The sequence below is a fragment of the Bos taurus genome, chromosome 2, assembly GCF_002263795.3.
Source record: "Bos taurus isolate L1 Dominette 01449 registration number 42190680 breed Hereford chromosome 2, ARS-UCD2.0, whole genome shotgun sequence".
In the NCBI taxonomy this organism is placed as follows: Eukaryota; Metazoa; Chordata; class Mammalia; order Artiodactyla; family Bovidae; genus Bos; species Bos taurus.
In genome coordinates, this window is record NC_037329.1 from 55,603,923 (window position 1) to 55,628,321 (window position 24,399).

The 24,399-nt window shown below is 36.8% G+C and overlaps 1 protein-coding gene across 1 annotated transcript in view; it reads left to right on the top strand.

The window, feature by feature from the left end:
• Nucleotides 1-24,399, top strand: part of LOC132343034 (low-density lipoprotein receptor-related protein 1B-like) — a 1,281,806-nt gene that overhangs the window by 992,855 nt on the left and 264,552 nt on the right. Inside the window, exon 6 of the mRNA XM_059878471.1 lies at nucleotides 8,852-9,109. Within this exon, the coding sequence (XP_059734454.1) occupies nucleotides 8,852-9,109 (258 nt within the window). The remainder of the gene's footprint in view (nucleotides 1-8,851; nucleotides 9,110-24,399) is intronic.

Genomic DNA, 24,399 nt, shown 5'->3' on the forward strand with positions numbered 1-24,399 from the left:
TACTGCTTCCAGTAGGAATGTTGGCACAAATAATCATTCTTTCTTTCTATACTGCATCAATCTAAAAGGATACAGAAATGCCTTTTGCTTTTACCTATAGAAATAGATGGGGAAACAGTGGAAACAGTGTCAGACTTTATTTTTAGGGGGCTCCAAAATCACTGCAGATTCTGATTGCAGCCATGAAATTAAAAGACGCTTACTCCTTGGAAGGAAAATTATGGCCAACCTAGATAGCATATTCAAAAGCAGAGACATTACTTTGCCAACAAAAGTCCATCTAGTCAAGGCTATGGTTTTTCCAATGGTCATGTATGGATGTGAGAGTTGGACTGTGAAGAAGGCTGAGTGGCGAAGAATTGATGCTTTTGAACTGTGGTGTTGGAGAAGACTCTTGAGAGTCCCTTGGACTGCAAGGAGATCCAACCAGTCCATTCTGAAGGAGATCAGCCCTGGGATTTCTTTGGAAGGAATGATGCTAAAGCTGAAACTCCAGTACTTTGGCCACCTCATGCAAAGAGTTGACTCATTGGAAAAGACTCTGATGCTGGGAGGGATTGGGGGCAGGAGGAAAAGGGGACAACAGAGGATGAGATGGCTGGATGGCATCACCAACTCAATGGACGTGAGTTTGAGTGAATTCCGGGAGTTGGTTATGGACAGGGAGGCCTGGCGTGCTGCGATTCATGGGGTCGTAAAGAGTTGGACACAACTGAGCGACTGAACTGAACTGAACTGAATGCCTTTCCAACCTCACTCTGCAATACTACACCAAGGCATTACAAACTACCTCCCCATCTGATATGAGTTACGTCACACCACTTTAAAAGTAAAAACAAGTTTAAGAAGTTAAATGGGAATTACATCTCTCCCACTATATTCTACTTATCCATATTGTATTCCATGTGTCATTTCCCAAATGCACCCCAAAATAAAAGTAAGTTTATCATCTTGACATTAAATGACCTGTGCAGTGTTTCCTCAACCTACTTTCTTGTCTACTACAAGGCCTATGTGAGTTTGAAGCTAGTTCTTTTTACTTAGTAGCTTTGTGATTCTAAGCAATTTAATTAAACCTTAAATAAACTTATTTTCTTTCTATAAAATGTAAATAATATTAACACCTGATTCTTAGAAATATTGTGAGCATACAATAAATGAGTAAATCTGAAGTATATAGTACAGTGTTTAATTTCTAAAATATGTTCAAAAGGGTTAACTGTTGTTATTATTGTGATGAAATACTTTGACCACTAATACATGTTCTACCCTCAGAAACTGAAAAACTTGTCAGTATTCCAACATATCTTAGTCTCTCCCACATTTTTGCTTTTGTCCAAGCTTTTTGTTTCACCAGACTTCCTTTTTTTCTTCTTTTTCTTAAAAAACAAATTCTCTGTACATTCAATTTCTGTTCATCCATTAATGCTCAGATGAAAGCAAATGTTTCATCATTAAGGAACTTCTAACTCTATTTAACAGATACATCTTCATACATTTGTGCTGCCAAAACAAAATACCAAAGACTGGGTAAATTACAGATATAAGAAATTTATTTCTCACAGTTCTAGAGGCTGAAAGTCTGAGATCAGGGCACCAGCATGGTCTGGTGAGTGCTGTCTTCTGGGATGCAGACTTGTCCTATCTTCACATTGCAGAAGGCCCTAGAGATCTCTCTAGGGCCTCTTTTATAAGGCAGTAATCCCATTCACATGGGTTCCTCCTTCAGTATGTGAGCAGTGCCCAATCCCCATCAAAACTGTCATCTTAAAGGGTTAGGACTTCAACATATGAATTTAGGGGAAACAAACATTCAACCAAAGGAAGATATAGCTAACAATTCTTTGGAATTAAGTGTTACTATACAAGTTTGATGAAAGGTACCAATCCTGACTTCAAAAATATAGCTATTTATACTTAATTACACTTATTTTTTTTAGATTATATCTTTCTTGAAGACAGATGATATAGACACATGCTTAATTATACTAATTTTACTTAATTTTTCTATTAGATTATATATTTTTTGAAGTCAGACTATCCTGCTTCATATACTGGTTGAAATGCCTTCAGTGCAGTTCAATTTAGTCAGTCAGTTGTGTCCGACTCTTTGCGACCCCATGAATCACAGCACGCCAGGCCTTCCTGTCCATCACCAACTCCCGGAGTTCACTCAGACTCACGTCCATCGAGTCAGTGATGTCATCCAGCAATCTCATCCTCTGTCGTCCCCTTCTCCTCCTGCCCCCAATCCCTCCCAGCATCAGAGTCTTTTCCAATGAGTCAACTCTTCACATGAGGCGGCCAAAGTACTGGAGTTTCAGCTTTAGCATCATTCCTTCCAAAGAAATCTCAGGGCTGATCTCCTTCAGAATGGACTGGTTGGATCTCCTTGCCGTCCAAGGGACTCTCCAGAGTCTTCTCCAACATCACAGTTCAAAAGCATCAATTCTTCGGCACTCAGCCTTCTTCACAGTCCAACTCTCACATCCATACATGACCACAGGAAAAACCATAGCCTTGACTAGACGGACTTTTGTTGGCAAAATAATGTCTCTGCTTTTGAATATGGTATCTAGGTTGGTCATAACTTTCCTTCCAAGGAGTAAGCATCTTTTAATTTCATAGCTTAGTCACCATCTGCAGTGATTTCTGGAGCCCAAAAAATAAAGTCTGACACTGTTTCCACTGTTTCCCCATGTATTTCCCATGAAGTGATTGGACCGGATGCCATGATATTCATTTTCTGAATGTTGAGCTTTAAGCCAACTTTTTCACTCTCCATTTTTACTTTCATCAAGAGGCTTTTAAGTTCCTCTTCACTTTCTGCCATAACGGTGGTGTCATCTGCATATCTGAGGTTATTGATATTTCTCCAGGCAATCTTGATTCCAGCTTGTGTTTCTTCCAGTCCAGCGTTTCTCATGATGTACTCTGCATGTAAGTTAAATAAGCAGGGTGACAATATACAGCCTTGACGTACTCCTTTTCCTATTTGGAACCAGTCTGTTGTTCCATGTCCAGTTCTAACTGTTGATTCCTGACCTGCATACAGATTTCTCAAGAGGCAGGTCAGGTGGTCTGGTATTCCCATCTCTCTCAGAATTTTCCACAGTTTATTGTGATCCACACAGTCAAAGGCTTTGGCATAGTCAATAAAACAGAAATAGATGTTTTTTTGGAAATGCCTCACATCCATAAATTCTAAAAAATAAAAAATGCAATAAATAAAACGTTTTCATCCAGTAAAATAGTAGTTTAGCATAAATGCATTATGACAATAAAAGGTAGTGCTAAGATAACTTAAAGTATAATTGCAGTAATTGCATTTTCTTGCTTGGACCAATACTGTTTTTAGTGTCTTCTAATGTTTCCATTTTTGATTCATGTTTTAATTTTCCTTCTGTAAAATGTGATAAAATAGTTTCTTCTGACATATGGCACAGTGTATACTTATTCTAAATATCATTCATTTCAGTCATGAGATTTTTCCATTAACACAATAATTAAGGAAAAAAGAGAAACAAATTTGGCCATATATGTTTTGGAAGTTAAAATATTTCAACCCTCTATCTTTTTTCCCACTTGGATGGTTAATTTTATCCACATTTTTAGTTTGGCTTAGTTGACTTTAATCTATAATTTATTATACTATTTGAATAATACTTTTCTATGTTTTTTTAAACTAGATAATTTCTTCCTAGTATTTCATATTCAACTTCTTCTGTTCATTGCATAATCTTAGAAGGTTTCTTTTTTAAAAGGGTTCTTTATGTAGATTGTTCTTCGTTTTGTTGCATATAGCTATAGTTTATGTCCTATGAAAAGTGAAAGTGTTGGTCTCTAAGTCATGTCTGACTATGAGACCCTGTGTACTGTAGCCTGCCAGGATCCTCTGTCCATGGAATTCTCCAGGCAAGAATACCAGACAAGTTGCCATTTCCTTTACCAGAGTTCTTCCCAACCTAGGGATCAAACCCTGGTCTCCTGCATTGCAGGCAGATTCTTTACCTTCTGAGCTAGCAGAGTTCCATGAAGCTTTGCAGTTTTCTATTAAAAGTTGTTAGCATTCTTCTCATTTCTCATTTCATCTTATTTTTAAAGCCTTTATATAGTTTCTAAATGATAAATTAAAATTTTTTTTAATTCTTCTTTAAATTATTTTAACTTTGTAAAGATTAAAAACCATTTCATAGGGCTAAATGGATTACAATTTTCCCTTTTTTCGCTCTTTAGTCCCACTATCTTAATTTGATATACTTTACATGGAATTTATTATTTACCCTTTTATTCAGTTGAACCTCAGATTCTTTGTTCTTTCATCTTTAACACAGTAAGTATTGAGAGATATCTACCCAGCTTCTTTCACTGAAGGTAACTGCTCACAATTGTAGGATTAGGTAAGGGAAATCTTAAAGAATATAACTGGATAATGCTTATTATTATATATGCATATGTATACATTTGTTATAAATATTTATTATGTTTGTCTTTATTTGTAAGTACCAGAATCCATAATTCCAATTAGTTAAAATGAAACCAGCTGAGTTAATATTTTAGAATCAAAGGGAAGAATTATTTAGAATTAAAAGGATGTTCAAATGAGACATTAAAAAATGTTTCATTTCCCTGTGAAAACATATGTTTAGCATAAGCTATACATCAAATAATATCATTATAAGTATATATATAAATTTTTATTATATTCTTGACCATGAGAAGAGAAGGATATGTTTGTAAGAATGTGGTTATCAGTTCAGTTCAGTTGCTCAGTCGTGTCTGACTCTTTGAGACCCCATGAATCTCAGCACGCCAGGCCTCCCTGTCCATCACCAACTCCTGGAGTCCACCCAAACCCATGTCCATCGAGTCGGTGATGCCATCCAGCCATCTCATCCTCTGTCATCCCCTTTTCCTCCTGCCCCCAATCCCCTCCCAGCATCAGGGTCTTTTCCAATAGTCAACTCTTTGCATGAGGTGGCCAAACTATTGAAGTTTCAGCTTTAGCATCGGTCCTTCCAATGAACACCCAGGACTGATCTCCTTTAGGATGGACTGGTTGGATCTCCTTGCAGTCCAAGGGACTCTCAAGAGTCTTCTCCAACACCACAGTTCAAAATCATCAATTATTCAGTGCTCAAGCTTTCTTCACAGTCCAACTCTCACATCCATACATGACCACAGGAAAAAACCATAGCCTTGGTTAGATTGACCTTTGTTGGCAAAGTAATGTCTCTGCTTTTGAATATACTATCTAGGTTGGTCATAACTTTCCTTCCAAGGAGTAAGCATCTTTTAATTTCATGGCTGCAATCACCATCTGCAGTGATTTTGGAGCCCTCCCCCACCCCCCCAAAAAAAGTCTGACTCTGTTTCCACTGTTTCCCCATCTATTTCCCATGAAGTGATGGGACTAGATAGCATGATCTTAGTTTTCTGAATGTTGAGCTTTAAGCCAACTTTTCCTCTCTCCTCTTTCACTTTCATCAAGAGGCTTTTTAGTTCCTCTTCACTTTCTGCCATAAGGGTGGTATCATCTGATTACCTGAGGTTATAGGGCCTTGGAATTTAAAGAAGTATATTTATGAATCTAGTCAAATTAGATTTTTCATGTTTCCAAGTTTCTCTTTTTAATTCACCACTTTCTAACCAGTTTTCAAAAATTATGGCACTGATTAATATACCATGATAGGAAAAAAAGCACTTTCTGATTTTATACATGTCTATAACTGTTTGAGAGGGAAAATATTCTTTTTCCGTGCTATTGACATATAGGGGGTCAGTCAAGAGGATGAAGACAGTTTTCTTCCAACATGAATCAGTTGAAAGTCTGTTGCAGAGATTTTTTTCAACCTAAGTCTTAATTCTCTAAGTTAGACTATTGACTGAGTACTTTTTTGTGTTTCAATCTCTTCTAATTGGAAGGTTGATATTTATTACTTCTCATTAAGTATTGATGAATAAAATCTTTTGACCTAAGTCATCTGATGTGTTTTCCAACTGTTCCTTTGGGGAAACTGTTTACTGACTCTAAGTGTGGTATCTGATTAAAGCATTGCATTCATTCTAGTCAGTCTGTTATCCTCATCATCAAAGCTAATGATAGTTTTCAACTTGCAAGTGGAAACACCTGGTAATAATACCCACTAGAGATCTATGCAGTTCAGGTAGAGATAGATAACTTGCCAGGCTTATGCCAGCTTTCATCAGGAAGTATAAAATAAAAGACATATCCTTAGCCCATGATGATATTTGTGGGTTCTTACTGTTCAGTAATTTTCCCCACTTCCATATCAGGCCTTATGTTTTATTTGTCTAAAGAGGGAAACCTTAGATAATATTTAGCAAAAACACATGAATATTACTTCATTAAAGCACAACACAACTAATATAAGTATCCTTTCTCCAGTATGTCATTTGAATTTTTAAAGTTACCATCATTGTATCAAACCACATCGATTTAAAAAACATCTGACTTTCTCTTTACTGGTGTTCTGTTTATCTGAGGCTTTAAAATCAGTGGTTGATACATTTTGCATTAAGGTAAGCAACTGATTCATTCAATAAGCAGCTACAAAATGCAACAGATTGATTCGTTGTGTCAACTAAGCATTGCCTGTATTGACCATTGATTCATTTTTATATCAGTGTCTCAAGAGAAACTCAGTGTTCGTTCATATTCCAGCCTCTCTCCAAAAAATGTCAATGACATACCTAAATTTGCTGACGAGTAGCCAGTTTGGAAATTGTTGTCTACATCTTGGCAATGTTAGTTCATTTTTGAATGAGAGGCTATTTCAAAAAAGGTCATTTCAGTTGTCAAATGAAGACATTAAGCATTAACATTAGTGTTGGTGCATCTTTGCTAACCAAATTATTTTGTAACGTTGCACAGAATGTTTCTAAAGAATTTTACTATGTAAGCGTTCCATGTGTCCTTCGACTAATTCAGAATTTGTAGTGAATGATCAATAGGTTCCAGACTTTTTATAAATGCTAGAGATATATCAGCAAAAATAGAAAAATAATGCATCAGAGAAAGAAATATGATACATACAGTGTTTGGTAGTGATAAGTGAAAAATAAACTTGGGGATGTCTACAGAGAATGTAAAAAGTTGTAGATTTTTTTTTTTTTTAACAAGGTAAAGTGATAAAAGAAGTCCTAACCAGAAAGGTGCCATCTTTATAATGCCCAGAAAGGACGTCAGCATGTCATGTCAGCCGTTCCAATATATGATGATTATTCTAGAAAGAATAGCTCTGGGATGCCATCCAGAATCTTGTTCAATGAGCAGTAAGAAAGTCAGTTTGTGTTGAGTAAGAGTGAGAGAGTAGTAAAGAGATAAAGGAAATGAGGGGAAATCCTAATAAGACACATCACATAGGGCTTATAGGCCATTACAAGGCTTTGACTTTGATTGAAATGGAAACCCTTTGAGGAACTGGGCAAAAAAGTTACTTGATCTGCCTTCACATTTTGAAGACAAAGTTGGCTATTGTATTGAAGAAGACTCAGAAGAAGGAGGAGGGCATAGAGGAAAGCAGAGAAACCAACTGGAATTGTGATGATCTGGTTGAGAGGTGTTGGCAGCTTGGGGCAGGATGTTTGTAGTAGTCACTGAGAAATAGTGGGCTTCCTGATAGGTTTGACGTCAGAGTCCAGGATATTTGTTGATACATTGGAGGTAAGGCAGAGAAAAAAAGAGGAGTTGAAAATTCCCCCTATTCCCTATTTAGAACAAAAGCTACTCTGAATGGAGTTAAACTTTCAACAGTGATTTTTTAATCGAATTTTACTGTTCAGTTCAGTTCAGTTCAGTCACTCAGTTGTGTCCAACTCTTAGTGAACCCATGGACTGAAGCATGCCAGGCCTCCCTGTCTATCACCAACTCCTGAAGTTTACTCAAACTCATGTCCATTGAGTCGGTGATGCCATCCAACCATCTCATCCTCTGCCGTCCCCTTCAATTTTTCCCAGCATCAGGATCTTTTCAAATGAGCCATTTCTTCACATCAGGTGACCACAGTATTGGAGTTTCAGCTTCTGCATCAGTCCTTCCAATGAATATTCAGGACTGATTTCCTTTAGGATGGACTGGTTGGATCTCCTTGCAGTCCAAGCAATTTTACTATTCACTTTATATATTAAAAAAAATTTGAGATTCTTTTAAATTCAAATTTATCTAAAAATTACCAGTCTTACTTAGCACAAGCAAAAATATATTCCAAAAATTGGTGTTGAACAAATATCTTTTACCACAAGATCTGATTTTCCTGACTATGGAGAAGGAATGTGGAAGGAAGTGGTGCAGTGACCATAATCTAGTCACTAAGAAAATGTGTGATTGTTTAGCTCCTGGGGTCAGTTAAGGAGCCAGTGATGTTGAGGTCACAGGAGCCTGTGAGCTTTACATGTTCTGCTTTAGAGAATCTATTTTTGACCTCATACATCCACCTCAAAAAAGTGGCTCTTGCTCACAAAGCAAGTCTGCAACATTGTATAGATAGGTCAATCTAGGTCCATATCATTCCTAAGAAAAGCTCTCATAATGTTTCCTCTATTTGCCAGCATTGAAAGCAAATGACGTTATCCTCAGATTTAAAGAACACATTATGACTAAGAAAATCAGGAATACAAATGCTCAGTGGACTATGTTGTCCTTAAAGAAGTAAAATATTATGGTTACTGGAGCATGTATGGATTACTAATAGAAACTTTTGAAAGTATTTTTTTTTTTATTTTAAAGATATATTAAAAAGATAGAACTGATTTTTAATGAGTAATGCAAAATTATCTTAAAAATGTGACTTTTACCCAACTCACTTTCCTCTTTCTGTCTTATTCCAGAACCTACAGATAAACCACCTTTGCTATTAATTGCAAATTCTGAAACAATTGAGATTTTCTATCTTAATGGAAGTAAGATGGCAACCCTGAGCTCGGTAAATGGAAATGAAATTCATACTCTGGATTTTATTTATAATGAAGATATGATTTGTTGGATTGAATCAAGAGAATCTTCAAATCGGCTCAAGTGTATTCAGATAACAAAAACAGGAAGATTAACAGATGAATGGACGATCAGTATTCTTCAGTCCTTCCACAGTGAGTTTCAAATTATCTTATATGCCATCCTTTAAGGATTTGATTTACAGATCAGTTGACAGGATTCGCAGATTTCTCAGAATAGCTACTGGCTTCTAGAGGACTACCTATGCAAATATGAATGCACTTAAATAAGTGTATCCCCTGCGTTTTGCATATACACACATAAACATAGAATTGTATTGTTATATAAGCAATTCATTGAAGGGTTAATTTTAATTATTTCTTTAATGCTTATTACAGTATCACCTACATGAGAACTGTAACTTTTCACTGAATGGTAATTTACAATGTGTGATAGTGAAGGTGGAGATTAAAAAAAAAAAAACAACAAGACACAGAGTCAATAATAAGCTCATCAACTGTCGTATTTGTTAAAATACCTTGAAACTATTAATTTTATGCTAATTGGTAACAACTACCTGTGTTTGTTGACTTTTTTCTTAGTAAATCAGAGTTTTTCTGCATCTGCTTCCAAGAATAATTTGTATTTGTGATTCACTTGATTTCTCATGTTGGATATTCACAAACTAGTACCTGTCCTTTTCTTTCTGTATTTCGCATTCACACACACACACACACACACACACACACACACACTCTCTCTCTTTTCTTACTCTTCTGCTCTCCCCCATCCCCACACACATTAGAGTATAAAAATGTATTTGTGCTTGCCTGGGAAACCGTATGCATAAGAATTTCAAGATGTGTCCATTCATTTTATGATGTATACTCATTCTTACAAATTCTACTAACGTAAAAATTGGAGTGTGTGCCATGTGTGCATGCTAAGTTGCTTTGGTTTCTGACTCTGTGTGACCCTCTGGACTGTAGCCTACCAGGTTTCTCTGTCCATGGGATTCTCCAGGAAAGAGGAGGTTGCCATGCCCTTCTCCAGGGGATCTTCCTGACCCAGGGAATGAACCTGTGTCTCCTGCATTGCAGGCAGAATCTTTACTGATGAGCCAACAGTTGGTAGAGAAATGAAAACAATGTATAATCAAGTTAAGGAGGAAAAAAAAAAGAGTTCTGTGGTAGAATAAATGCAGGTTTCAGATACAGAACATTTGGGGTTTGAATTCAATAATCTTATTAATGTTTATGATATATAATTAAAGGGATTAGTAAGTGATCCTTAGTAAATGTAAGAAAATATTACTGTGTAATGTTTGATAATTATGATTAGATTAAATAAAAGCAGTGGCAAAGATTGTAAGAAAAGTGAAATATGGAGTAAACAGAAGTAAGTGTTTAAATAATAGAATATAGCATTTTGAAGATTGTCTTAACATAGATAGAACAATTGGTAAGGCTGTTTATTGTGACAGAGGACCAAAAATGTCTAGTGAAATCAATGGACACTGACTCTTGTGAAGATTCTATGGAGAGATGATAATTCATAATAAACAGTAAATTAGTGATAGTAGCACAAAAATCCTTGTATGTGATATCAGTATTTCAGACATTGTTAGCCAGTAGCTTGAATCATTTGAACAAAAGAAACTGATTTCTGCCATGTTAGTGATTACCTCAACTAATCCAAATGTATTTGTCCATAGCAAATGGAATACTGGCAGTCAAATAGCTAAAGTATTCACTTAAGTTGTTAGGTAAAATTATTTTCCAAGTATACTTCAGTCAGTTCAGTTCAGTCGCTCAGTCGTGTCCCACTCTTCGTGACCCCATGAATTGCAGCACACCAGGCCTCCCTGTCCATCACCAAGTCCCGGAGTATATGCAAACTAATGTCCATCGAGTTGGTAATGACATCCGGCCATCTCATCCTCTGTTGTCCCCTTCTCCTCCAGCCCCTAATCCCTCCTAGCATCACGGTCTTTTCCAATGAGTCAACTCTTTGCATGAGGTGGTCAGAGTTTTGGAGTTTCAGCTTCAGCATCAGTCCTTCCAGTGAACACCCAGGGCTGATCTCCTTTAGGATGGATAGTCTGGATCTCCTTGCAGTCCAAGGGACTCTCAAAAGGCTTCTCCAACACCACAGTTCAAAAGCATCAATGCTTCGGCACTCAGCCTTCTTCACAGTCCAACACTCACATCCATACATGACCACTGGAAAAACCATAGCCTTGACTAAATGGACATTTGTTGGCAAAGTAGTGTCTCTGCTTTTTAATCTGTTATCTAGGTTAGTCATAACTTTCCTTCCAAGGAGTAAGCATCTTTTAATTTCATGGCTGCAATCACCATCTGCAGTGATTTTGGAGCCCCCCAAAATAAAGTCTAACACTGTTTCCACTGTTTCCCCATCTATTTCCCATGAAGTGATGGGGCCAGGTACCATGATCTTAGTTTTCTGAATGTTGAGCTTTAAGCCAACTTTTCCACTCTCCTCTTTCACTTTCATCCAGAGGCATTTTAGTTCCTCTTCACTTTCTGCCATAAGGGTGGTGTCATCTGCATATTTGAGGTTTTTTATATTTCTCCCGGCAATCTTGATTCCTGCTTGTGCTTCTTCCAGCCCAGTGTTTTTCATGATGTACTCTGCATATAAGTTAAATAAGCACGGTGGCAATATATAGCCTTGACATACTCCTTTTCCTATTTGGAACCAGTCAGTTGTTCCATGTCCAGTTCTAACTGTTGGTTCCTGAACTGCATAAAGGTTTCTCAAGAGGCAGGTCAGGTGGTCTGGTATTCCCATCTGTTTCAGAATTTTCCAAACTTTATTGGAAATAAATACATATTTGTTTATTTATTTCCAAATTATTTATTGGAAATAAATAAATATTTGATCCACACAGTCAAAGGCTTTGGCATAGTCAATAAAGCAGAAATAGATGCTTTTCTGGAACTCTCTTGCTTTTTCCATGATCCAGCAGATGTTGGCAAATTGATCTCTGGTTCCTCTGCCTTTTCTAAAACCAGCTTGAACATCTGGAAGTTCACAGTTCACGTACTGCTGAAGCCTGGCTTGGAGAATTTTAAGCATTACTTTACTAGCGTGTGAGATGAGTGCAATTGTGCTGTAGTTTGAGCATTCTTTGGCATTGCCTTTCTTTGGGATTGGAATGAAAACTGACCTTTTCCAGGCCTGTGGCCACTGCTAAGTGTTCCAAATTTGCTGGAATATTGATTGCAGCACTTTCCCAGCATCATCTTTTAGGATTTGAAATAGCTCAACTAGAATTCCATCAACTCCACTAGCTTTGTTCATAGTGGTGCTTTCTAAGGCCCACTTGACTTGATATTCTAGGATGTCTGCTTCTAGGTGAGTGATCACACCATCGTGAATATCTGGGTTGTGAAGATCTTTTTTGTACAGTTCTTCTGTGTATTCTTGACACCTCTTCTTAATATCTTCTGCTTCTGTTAGGTCCATACAATTTCTGTCCTTTATAAAGTCCATCTTTGTATGAAATGTTCCCTTGGTATCTCTAATTTTCTTGAAGAGATCTCTAGTCTTTCCCATTCTGTTGTTTTCCTCTATTTCTTTGCATTGATGGCTGAGGAAGGCTTTCTTATCTCTCCTTGCTATTCTTTGGAATTCTGCATTCACATGCTTATATCTTTCCTTTTCTCCTTTGCTTTTCATGTCTCTTCTTTTCACAGCTATTTGTAAGGCCTCCTCAGACAGCCATTTTGCTTTTTTGCATTTCTTTTCCATGGGGATGGTCTTGATCTCCTGTACAGTGTCAAGAACCTCCGTCCATAGTTCAATAGGCACTCAGTCTAGCAGATCTAATCCCTTAAATCTATTTCTCACTTCCACTGTATAATCACAAGGGATTTGATTTAGGTCATACCTGAATGGTCTAGTGGTTTTCCCTACTTTCTTCAATTTCAGTTTGAATTTGGCAGTAAGGAGTTCATGATCTGAGCCACAGTCAGCTTCCAGTCTTGTTTTTGCTGAGTGTACTTAATTAACTTCTTTTCTGCATTTAATATGCCCTAATAATAAGAGTTGGTGAAGGCAATGGCAACCCACTCCAGTACTCTTGCCTGGAAAATCCCATGGATGGAGGAGCCTGGTAGGCTGTGGTCCATGGGATTGCTAAGAGTCGGACACGACTGAGCGACTTCACTTTCACTTTCCACTTTCAGGCATTGGAGAAGGAAATGGCAACTGACTCCAGTGTTCTTGCCTGGAGAAATCCAGGGACGGGGGAGCCTGGTGGGTTGCTGTCTATGCGGTCGCACAGAGTCAGACATGACTGAAGCAAATTAGCAGCAGCAGCAATAATAGGAGTGATCCTTTCTTTAATATGTATTTTCCAATCAGCCTTAATAGTACATCTCAAATTGGCCAAGCAATCATACATTAGAATATTTGTAGAAAATAATTCATAACTTTATAGCATGCCATTTATAGATAATTCTTGGCAAATTAGAAAAATTAGAGATTGATTTTGTTAGGCAGTTCACTAAACTGATGAACATTCATTTTGAACTATAGAAAATAAATGCAATGGAAATATTTTAATTAGAATAAATAATTGTTAATGAAGTCAGATTTAAGCCATGCAGTCAGTCACTTTAGAAAAGCATGATTAAATATGTGGAAGTAAGTCATGGGACAGAGGTGTGATCAGGACTGGGCTCCTTAGTCATTCCTTGTAAGCCGTGTATTTTATCAGCATGTCACAGAACAGTTTCCAGTGGATGTAATGGGCTCTGCATTCATCACAACAATTTGTGAGTTTATAATGAAGTTTGAATATTCTTTGCATATATAATTACATAAAAATCTTTTCACCACATAAGCAAAAATAATGACCTGATGGGAGTATGCCTGAATACCTGTCACTATCCACTGTTCCAGAGATTCTCTGTTTAGGTTCTCCTCCCTCATTATCTTTATACTTTTCTCTGAATTTACCTCAAGAAAACATTCTTTTCTAAATAAAATAAAAAAATTTTATTTTTCTAAGGAAAACTGTGAGGTGAGTCGGAAAGTACATTGGTAGATGCTAGGGGCCTAGTGGGGGCAGGGGAATAGAGAGTTAGTGTTCAATGGGCACAGGGTTTTGGTTTAGGAAAGTGAAAAATTCAGGAGATGGATGATGGTGAGAGTTGCACAACAGTGTGAATGTACTCAGTGCCACTGAACTGTACAGTTAAATATGGTATGGTTAAAATAGTATGTTTTCTATTATGTGATTTTTACCACAATAAAAAAGTTAATAGAAAGAATTACTATGGGGAGAAAAGCATTACAGGTCAAACCCACTTGAGTTTAAAAATTAAATAGTACTTTAGTACACAATCTATTACAATATAAAAATTTTATTGCACGTCTCATCTCACTGAATACCCACCATATCTCTGTGGAGGATTCAGGAGAGATATTCTCTTCTTGTTTTATAATATACCCAGTTTTAACTACAAGACTCAGATATATTAAGCGATACTGAATGTCTAAAAAGAAGGCAGAAATAGGACATCTAAATCCTGCATTCTTGCTTCTACATTAAGAAGGGCAAATATGGGTTGCTTCAAAGAATTTCCCAAGTCTACCACAAATAATAATATCTACTTCCCTCATAGTTCAATCAGTAAAGAATCTGCCTGTGATCAGGAGACCTGGGTTAAATTCCTGGGTTGAGAAGATCCCCTAGAGAAGGGGATGGCAACCCACTTTACTAGAATTCTGGAGTATGCCTGGAGAATCCTACAGACAGAGGAGCTTGGCAGGCTACAGTCCATGCGGTTGCAAGAGTCAGACATGACTTAGTGACTAAACCACCACCAACAAACTTAAATGTGCTAAATGACTATATGTAATGGGGAGGCATTGCTTTATTCCTCATGCTGAAGGGGAAATTGAGATTCTGAATTGGGTCAGACTTCTAAACCTTTGCTACACACACTGCCCAATGGTCTCAATTTTTAGTTTTCATTTTAGACAGACAAAATAGTCAGATACACTAACGTTAGAAACAGTGGCTCACAAAGGCAGTGGGAGAGAGAGATATAAGAATCTTAGAAGGAAGTGAACAAGGTGAATGGTAAAAGGCCCAACTTTTTCAGCCCAAACAAATTATTCTCAATATTAAAGAGAGGCCTACCTTTAATATTGAGAATCATGCCTAAGCAATATTGTGAGAGATTGAGGAACTGATAATAATATGCTGAATAAATTATATTAACAAAGGAACATTGGGAAAAATACTAGAAATTGTATTTCACCTTTAATTTATTCTTCTTTTTAAAGATGCCTAATATTTATTAGCTAGTATTTATGCCTGAAAGTTGTAAGATTTTGAAGAAAAGTTTGAAATTAAGTGTTCTATAAGCCAATTGTGTTCTCCAGGAATGCATGCAAAACACATTTACAGCAACAAGCTGTTTCCCCCAAAGTACTGTAGTTTGGACATAGAATCACCTACGGAGAAGGCAATGGCACCCCACTCCAGCACTCTTGCCTGGAAAATCCCATGGATGGAGGAGCCTGGTAAACTGCAGTTCATGGGGTCGCGAAGAGTTGGACATGACTGAGCGACTTCGCTTTAACTTTTCACTTTCATGCGTTGGAGAAGGAAGTGGCAACCCACTCCAGTGTTCTTGCATGGAGAATCCCAGGGACGGGGGAGCCTGGTGGGCTGCCGTCTCTGGGGTTGCACAGAGTCAGACAGGACTGAAGCGACTTAGCAGCAGCAGCAACAGCAGCAACAGTGATAATGCTCAGCTATTTCCTCAGAACAAAGTACACAAAGATGATTGAGACAGATAAGAATATTGTCTGCATGTATCTCTTATTACGGAAGGTGATTGAGAACCAGTTGTTCTCTTCCAGATATATAGTTGACACTTTCATTCTATTTTTGTATATATTCAATATTCTGCAACTCTTGAGTATCACTATACTACTATAGACTTTACCAGGTTGTCTTCATCCATTCATGTGTTCCACTATCTAGCAAACAGCATCCTGAATCAAATACAAATAGATTGTTTATTCTTCATACACTTTGCTTCTGGATTAACCCCAATTCACTGACTTTTATGTTCCTTTTATTTGGTCTGTTTCAATATCAACCTTAGCTTCATTTTCTATCTGAAGCTCTACCTAGATCCTTTGTTGGATAATTTTTGGATTCTAATTCTTTGCCTATGTCTTTTCTCAATATTTACTTCTTTTTATTTAGGTCACAATTATCTAGATAATCACAATTATCTAGATAATCACATAATATTAATTAATCACTGAATTTTATTTTACACATTAACAGTTATACATATGTGTTTCTCTATCATCACAAAGATTATATGATATGCATGCTATATAAAATAATTTATAGAAAATATGATGAGGTTAAATAAGTGAAATAATTTTTAAGCTAATAAGAAACTTGGCCTCTTAATCTTAATAGTTACTAAATAATGGCCTTTCTTAATTATGAAATATTCCCTATTTGCTTCTACCCAGCCTAGGAATTGCATAGCCTTTAGTGCTTCACCCACCATCAAGTTATGACTAGAGGAAAATGACAAGGCTGTGACCCTATTGTAAATGCAAGCATAGTCTTAGGACAAAATAATCAACCTATAACAGAAATGCTAGACTCACACAGTGTCAGCTTCTAGTGGACACTAGCTTCTAGATCATCTAGAAGATGATCAGCAGTTGCAACAACTCCTTAAGATAATACAGTATCATAATCAGACAATCCTCATAGAAATTTGGCATATTTTTATTTACAAGTCACATGCTTATATACTGCATTTTTATGAGCTATCCTCTACAATTATCTTTCTCCATTTGATGGGTGAAAAGTCAGTCACATTGCTTTAACTTACCCTTATACGATTGCTAGTGAAGTTGTCCATTTCAATGTGAACTTTATAACATAGTCACTTCAGTCTCTACAGTTCAGTTCAAGTGATCATGATGCTCTGCCGGGGTCCAGCCCCAATGGATCCAGGGAATTCGAAGCAGGGATGGCGTCCGCAAGGATCAGGAAACAATTACTTAATTAAATGTTAATTAAGGATATAAAAAGTGGTGAAATAAGGATAGCTCAGTGAGAAAATTTAGTGGAGAAAAGAGGCTGAATAATTCAGCCAGAAGGTGAGAGAAAGAACGACATGGGGAGACCAAGCTTCGGTGAACAAGGCCCGCACTTTACTTTTCAAAGTAGTTTTTATACCTTAAGTTATGCATAGAGGATAATGGGGGAAGGGGTAGAGACATGCAGTAAGCCAGACTTTCTTCCTGCAAGCTTATCATATGCAAAATTTAGGTGATTTGCATCATCTTCTGGCCCGGAGGCCTGTTAACATTTTAAGACCCTTTCTTCAGAAAACTTATTTTTCTCTAAAGGTTTAGAGATTAGTCAGGCACCACCCTCCAAAAGCATTAGATAAAGTTGCATTCCTATAGGGCAAAGGTGTGGTGGGCTATACCAAGAAAAAGAATTAACTCAAGGATCCAAGGTTACAAACATTAAAGCTACTACTTACATTCCTATACACCAATTATATTAATCAATACACTGCCAGGGACACAGCAGGTAAGGGATATGGAAACTTAGCAGCAAACATTGGCCCAACAAGTGAAAAACCCTTCACCAATACAATTTCTAATCAATCTTTTAACTGCTCAAAGGAATCTGTATTCACACAGTTTAGAACATCTCATGCCTCTCACGGTTGTGAACTAAAACACTCTTTTCACGCCCAGGAACTTTATTAACTGGAGCTATAATTTAACTCTTTTTCAGAGAGAGGTGGTGGGGGACAGCCCCCTGTAAAGTCAGAGGTGTAGGTGAGAGCACAAAGCAGTAAAGTAGGCAGACTCTGGTTTTGGGGGTAGATGCTCGAGAATTTCCGGGGGCACTCCTGAGGCTCGATCCTGCCTTTGCGTATGCCGAGCCTCCTTCCTCATGACCTTTGCCATGGGCGGAGTTCCTCACACTGGCTCCCGGCAATGCTCCATTGCTTAAAATCAAAATGCAAAATATTTAGTAGTTTCCCATTTAGCTAAGGATAGATTAAGCTTCATCATATGGCTTCTCTGCAGGCCTTGCCTCCCCACCTCGAATCACGTTCCACCTAAAAAAAATAAAAACACTTCCTTTTTGTACTTTGTTTTATAATTTTCATATGTGTTTGTATGTGCTGGTTCTTCACTATAGACTGTATTTTGTCATATTCCTATAACCAAGTGTCTCTTACTCATTCTTCAAAGTATCATACCCTTTCCAAAGGTTCTCCAGTTGAGATTAGCAGCCCTTCTTATGTGGCTTTAGGACATCATAGTACAGATGTGATATATTTTAATTGTGTATTTACCTATCAGTTTCCCAAATAAAAGGTAACTCCTTTAAGTTTAGACTTCCTTTGTAACTCGGATGGTACAGAATCCACCTACAGTGCAGGAGACCTGGGTTTGATCCCTGGGTTGGGAAGATTTCCTGGAGGAAGCCCACTAAATACTCCAATACTAAAAACTCCAGTACTGGAGTGGTAACCCACTCCAGTATTCTTAGGATGTATGTTTTATTCATCTTCGAATCAGATTACAGCAAAATGCTGATCTGTTCTAGAATAAACTTAGGTAACAAGTAAGGGATGAGGAGTGGAGAATTAAAGGGGAAAGAGGTAAAACCAACTTCTAGAGAGACCATGCCAAGTGACTACTGGAGACATAGAAAGCCAGTCTGCATTATAGTTAGTGAGATGTTTTCTGTGTCTAGATGAGAGCCTCACATGTTCATCCTGGTGTCCTTAAGATTCATGTCTTATCAGCAGCTACTGGCTTTTATGTGTGTTGAACCTCTGACTTTTCCAGGGTCAGTAAATTCACCTGTAGATCTATTTTGAGACCTAACCCCAATAATAATAGGAACAACTTCATGCAAATCTTTTTGAGTCTTCCTACCCCTCAAGGCAGTTGTAATTGAACAATATTGGAGCCAGAGCTCTTAAAATAGAGGTCAGTTAATTCTTAGAACAGGAATAAAATAGAACAGCCTAGTTTAGAATTTTAAATCTTATCCCTTCAGTCTGATTAGACATATTCTTAGAAAGGAGGTTCTACTATTTTATATTTAGGTCCTTGGATGCATAAAATAGTATCAAAAGATGTGATCTCAAATGTTTTTGGGGGTTAGAAGCACAGCACAGTCAGGATATTCTTTGTCTTTCTTAGCCTCTGAGAAGCCCTGTTAGCTGCCTTCAGTCTAGAACTTTATGTATTTAGTTCTTCATGAGAGATTGCTGCTGCTGCTGCCAAGTTGCTTCAGTCGTGTCCGACTCAGTGAGACCCCATAGATGGCAGCCCACTAGGCTCCTCTGTCCCTGGGATTCTCCAGGCAAGAATACTGGAGTGGGTTGCCATTTCTTTATCATAAGAGATTATGTATTGATATATTTAGTAATTGATCAATTTTGGTTTTAACATTTCACTGGAGAAAGGTAAAAAACTGGTCAGCTTTTAGCTAAGGAGAACTGAAGAAGAGGAAATATGACCATCCTAACCTTATAAATTAGTAAGATTTTTTTGTTTAAGAAAAAATAAAGGCAAAAGAAAGAAAAGAAAAGAATATTTTATGATCTAGATTTCCCACTCCAGAAAAAAATGTGCTGTTGTAGTTGTTTTAGCTGTTTATAATTCAGACATTTTGGTCAGCATATCTTGTGAACATCTACATTTTGCACAAAAATGTTGGCTGTAGTAATTGGTTTTATACTAATATTTTCCCTAAGAAAATTATGAGAAGAATCCACAGCATATTCTCCATATAATAAAGATATTATAACTATTTATTCTCAGAGGTACATTTTTATTAACTACTATTTGATAAGCACATACATATTTTATTAAACTCTTTATAATTCTTAAAAGCCCCTCATCTTTCATTTAGTATATTTACATGGAAACATAAAATTGACTTTCTGGAGACATGGTTGCTGTGTATGTGTATATATGTGTGTGTAACTAGTTATTATAGCACACTTATGCTGGGATCTGAAATTTTAACAAATGATCAGACTGTCAACAGAGAACTCAAAAAAAAAAAAAACACGTTAATATTAGCAAGGATGTTGATCTGAGGACACATATAGAGAGAATTTTCAGAGTTTTTTTCTTGATACTATAAGTTCAATGTTGTAGACATTGGTTCTAAATTATTCCTTAATTTTTGTATTAACATTAAATGAATTTATACCTTGGAGTAAGTAACCTATTCTAATTGACAATCAGTGCAAAACCATAAATTGCCATCCTAAAAGCACAGTTAAAATGAAAAGACAAAAGTTTTAAGAACTCTGAATACTTTGTCCCTTTGTAAATCGGTCTTTATTGTTAATTCAATTGCTAGGTTGGAAATAACTCAATTACGAATTTCTTATCATTTGGCAACATACTTTAAATTTACCAAAGCAGAAATTAGAGATGTGCTAAGTAGGCAAATCCTAGAAGAAATCGGTCCTGAATATTCATTGGAAGGACTGATGCTGAAGCTGAGACTCCAATATTTTGGCCACCTGATGTGAAGAACTGACTCATTTGAAAAGACCCTGATGCTGGGAATGATTGAGGGCGGGAGGAGAAGAGGATGACAGAGGATGAGATATTTGGATGGCGTCACCGACTCAATAAACATGAGTTTGAGTAAGCTCTGGGAATTGGTTATGGACAGGGAGGCCTGGCGTGTTGCAGTCCATGGGGTTGCAAGGAGTTGGACATGACTGAGCAACTGAACTGTACTGACCTGAAGTAAGTAAAAAGTCCACCTGCCAATTCAGGAGGCATGGGTTTGATTCCTGGGTCAGGAAGATCCCCTGGAGAAGGAAATGGCAACCTGCTCAGAATTCTTGCCTGGAAAATTCCATGAATAGTGGAGCCTGGAGGGCTACAGTCCAAGGGATCAAAAAAAAAAAAAATACTGCCTGATTTCTTTTGAAGAGCCTGATTTCTTTTTATTTTTGCCTAGAATCTGTCACAACTGCTATGCACATATTTATTTTCAGTCCAATGCAGTTTCTTCGTATTTTGTTGCTCAAAGAGAGGTATGTCCAGGTGCAAGCACAGCAACATGCAGTAAAGGATTCCAGATCCCAATCTGTTTCCCTTTGTTTGTCCCAGGATCACCTTAATTTATTTGAATACTGAACACTTTATTGGTATTTCTGTGGGTCTGACTGTGGGCGCACGTCTGTGGGTGCTTATTTCTAAGGATGTGATAGGATCGTGTGTCATACATATCAGCATCCCAAATATCTAGTGTTATCCACTTTGAAAATTTTGTTTTAGAGGTCTTAGGGAAGATCACTCAGATTTGATCCTCCCAACACTTTTTACTGTGGCTAAACCTGTAAGGGTGGTATGTACAAGGAGATAGAAAGACTCACTGTAACAACAGTTTTCTAGCCATTTCTTCTCAAGAGCCTGATTACGTGTAATTTGTACCCAGAGAGTTATGAGAATTATAGGTCCCACATGCCACATGCCCAGAGACTGTGGTGACAAAACCAGAGACTGTTTCAAAATTGGCACTTATAGGAATTAGCTATGCAATGAAGATTTGGTCATGTGTAAAATTCAAGCCAGGAAGGAGCCTACTGAAAGATGCTTGTAATTGACAGTGATAACAGAGAGTATATTCTGGAACTAAGAATTTCAGCCAGTATCAAGTAATTTAATTATAGCAGTTTTTCCATGAGCTAGATAAGTGTATGGTGACAGAATCTCTTAATGGTAGAAGAACAGTATCAAATGATGAGATGGTAATATAGATAGTGAAGGTTTTTTTTAATATTTATGAAATATAAATCTATATTTATGTAAATATACATATAACTATAGATAAAGATGTAACTATAGATATAGCTATTGTTTTGGGGTACATTCACAGGTATTCCAGTTGTTAAAAGGTAGAATTTTGGTAATGTAGCCCCGATAATTTTCTAAGTTCTCCGTAAAATACTGGACTAAAGTTCAGGTCTGTGGAATTCCTATTGCTTTGATTCTGTGCTTTTCAAATAACTTTCATATTTGATTTCTCAGATAGCATAATTCTAGGAAGGAATTTGTTAAGATGACATTTTTTTTACTAATTGTGTCACTGGAACATTCTCTCAGTAGTAAATTAACATTCTGTAAATTGACATTCTGGTTGATAATATTAGTCTCCTGGGAGTCTGGTAAGAATGAAATAATTTCCCAAAGTCTGATAATCCTTTAGTGGATGACTCAAATAGATTTCTTGAAATTACAAATATAATGATGAGATCTGTGTTTAAAATATTCTATAAGTCTTTATCGTCGTAATTAATAACATTTACTTTGTAATGGTATATAAGGTCACTAAGCAACTTTTGTTATTTTAATTTAAGAATTAATCTGCATCATTTTAATCTCCTTGTGTTAAGGTACTAGAAAAAGAACTATCTATGTAGCCAATTATTCAGTCAATCTTCACTTATAAAAAGTAAGTAGCTATATTGTATATCCAAAATTGAATAGTAGGGAGAGGCCTATGTAGTACTAATCACAATAAGACTAATTTCCCTCAAACTCTATGGCTTAAAACATGTCTTACAAATGTATTATAGAGTACATAAGAATAATATATAATATTACTCTTCAGTGTGTGAAGGTCATAAGAATAATAATGCTATTATTATAATGTTATTATATAATTATATATAAGATATAACATTATATATAATATAACATTATATTAATCACACAATAAATTTATATTTCTATAACCAAAAAAGATACTATATAAAATGTTCATGCTGTTGGGGGATTCTATTTTGCTTACTGAAAATAATAGCAGCAACAAAAGCCTTGTGGCTTGATAGAATGATTCAGCTTGTCTGAACTGGTGAGAATAACATTATCAATACAAAACAACTTACTTGGTCTTAAGACTTAGTTTGTGTTATTTAAAAATATATTGCTAATTTGTTTGGAGTTATGAAAGGTGAATCAATTCAAAATTATTATAAAGTTTTAGAGCTTTGAGGCTTCGATTTATGAGAAAGATAAGGGCTTCCCTGGTGGCTCAGATGGTAAAGAATCTGCCTGCAATGCAAGAGACCCATGTTTGATCCTTGGGTCAGGAAGATCCCCTGGAAAACTGAATGGCTACCCACTTTGATATTCTTGCCTGGCGAGTCCAATGGACATAGGAGTCTGGCGGGCTACAGTCCACTGGGTCACAAAAAATTGGACACAACTGAGCAACTAACACTATAACTTTAATTTTAAAACAGAATAAATTAGATCACAGTAACCACTGCAAAAATTTTGTACTTAGAGAAGTACATTTTGATTGTGATTATATAATTATAATAATAAAATGTCATCCACAATTACATCAGCTGTGTAGATAATTTGTGCAAAAAATATTTGTTTCTGATATGCAAATAATTGAGGCAACATGATCCTAATGCATGAATTATGCAAATAAATACCTCAAAGTTATATTCCATTCTATATGTTTAGCCTGAGTTTTTAGACTTGCAGTTAATGTCTTCTTCCTATATCCATGGGATGATATTTACACAACTCATATGGATTATCAAGGTATTGATTTTGATAAATCCAAGCTGAATTATTTGTACTTTCCAGATTTATGCTCTTGAATTATAGGAATTCAATTATTTTTTGTAGTTCATATTGAATGTGGTATTTGATCTATTTCAGAGAATATTATATAATGTTAAAAGTATTGAAAGATGACTCTAGCCATATATATACAATAAATACTTAGCCTTATTGGAGCATCCTGTTGAACTTTAAAAAGAAATATTGTGTGTGTTCAATCATGTCCAACTCTTTGTGATCCCATTGACTGTAGCCTGCCAGGATACTCTGTCCATGGAATTTTTCCAGGCAAGAGTACTGAGTGGGTTGCCATTTCCTTCCCCAGGGGAACTCCCCCTTTCCAGGGATTGAACCCATGTCTCTTGTGTCTCCTGCACTGGCAGGTGGATTCTTTACTATTCAGTTCAGTTCAGTCCAATCACTCAGTCATGTCCGACTCTTTGTGAACCTGTGGACTGCAGCATGCCAGGCCTTCCTGTCCATCACCAGTTCCCGGAGTTTACTCAAACTCATGTCCATTGAGTCGGTGATGCCATCCAACCATCTCAATCTTTGTCATCCCCTTCTCCTCCCGCCTTCAAGCTTCCCCAGCATCAGGGTCTATTCAAATGAGTCAGCTCTTTGCATCAGGTGGCCAAAGTATTGGAGTTTCAGCTTCAGCATCAGTCCTTCCAATGAATATTCAGGACTGATTTCCTTTAGAATGGACTGGTTGGATCTTCGTGCAGTCCAAGGGACTCTCAAGAGCCTTCTCCAACAACACAGTTCA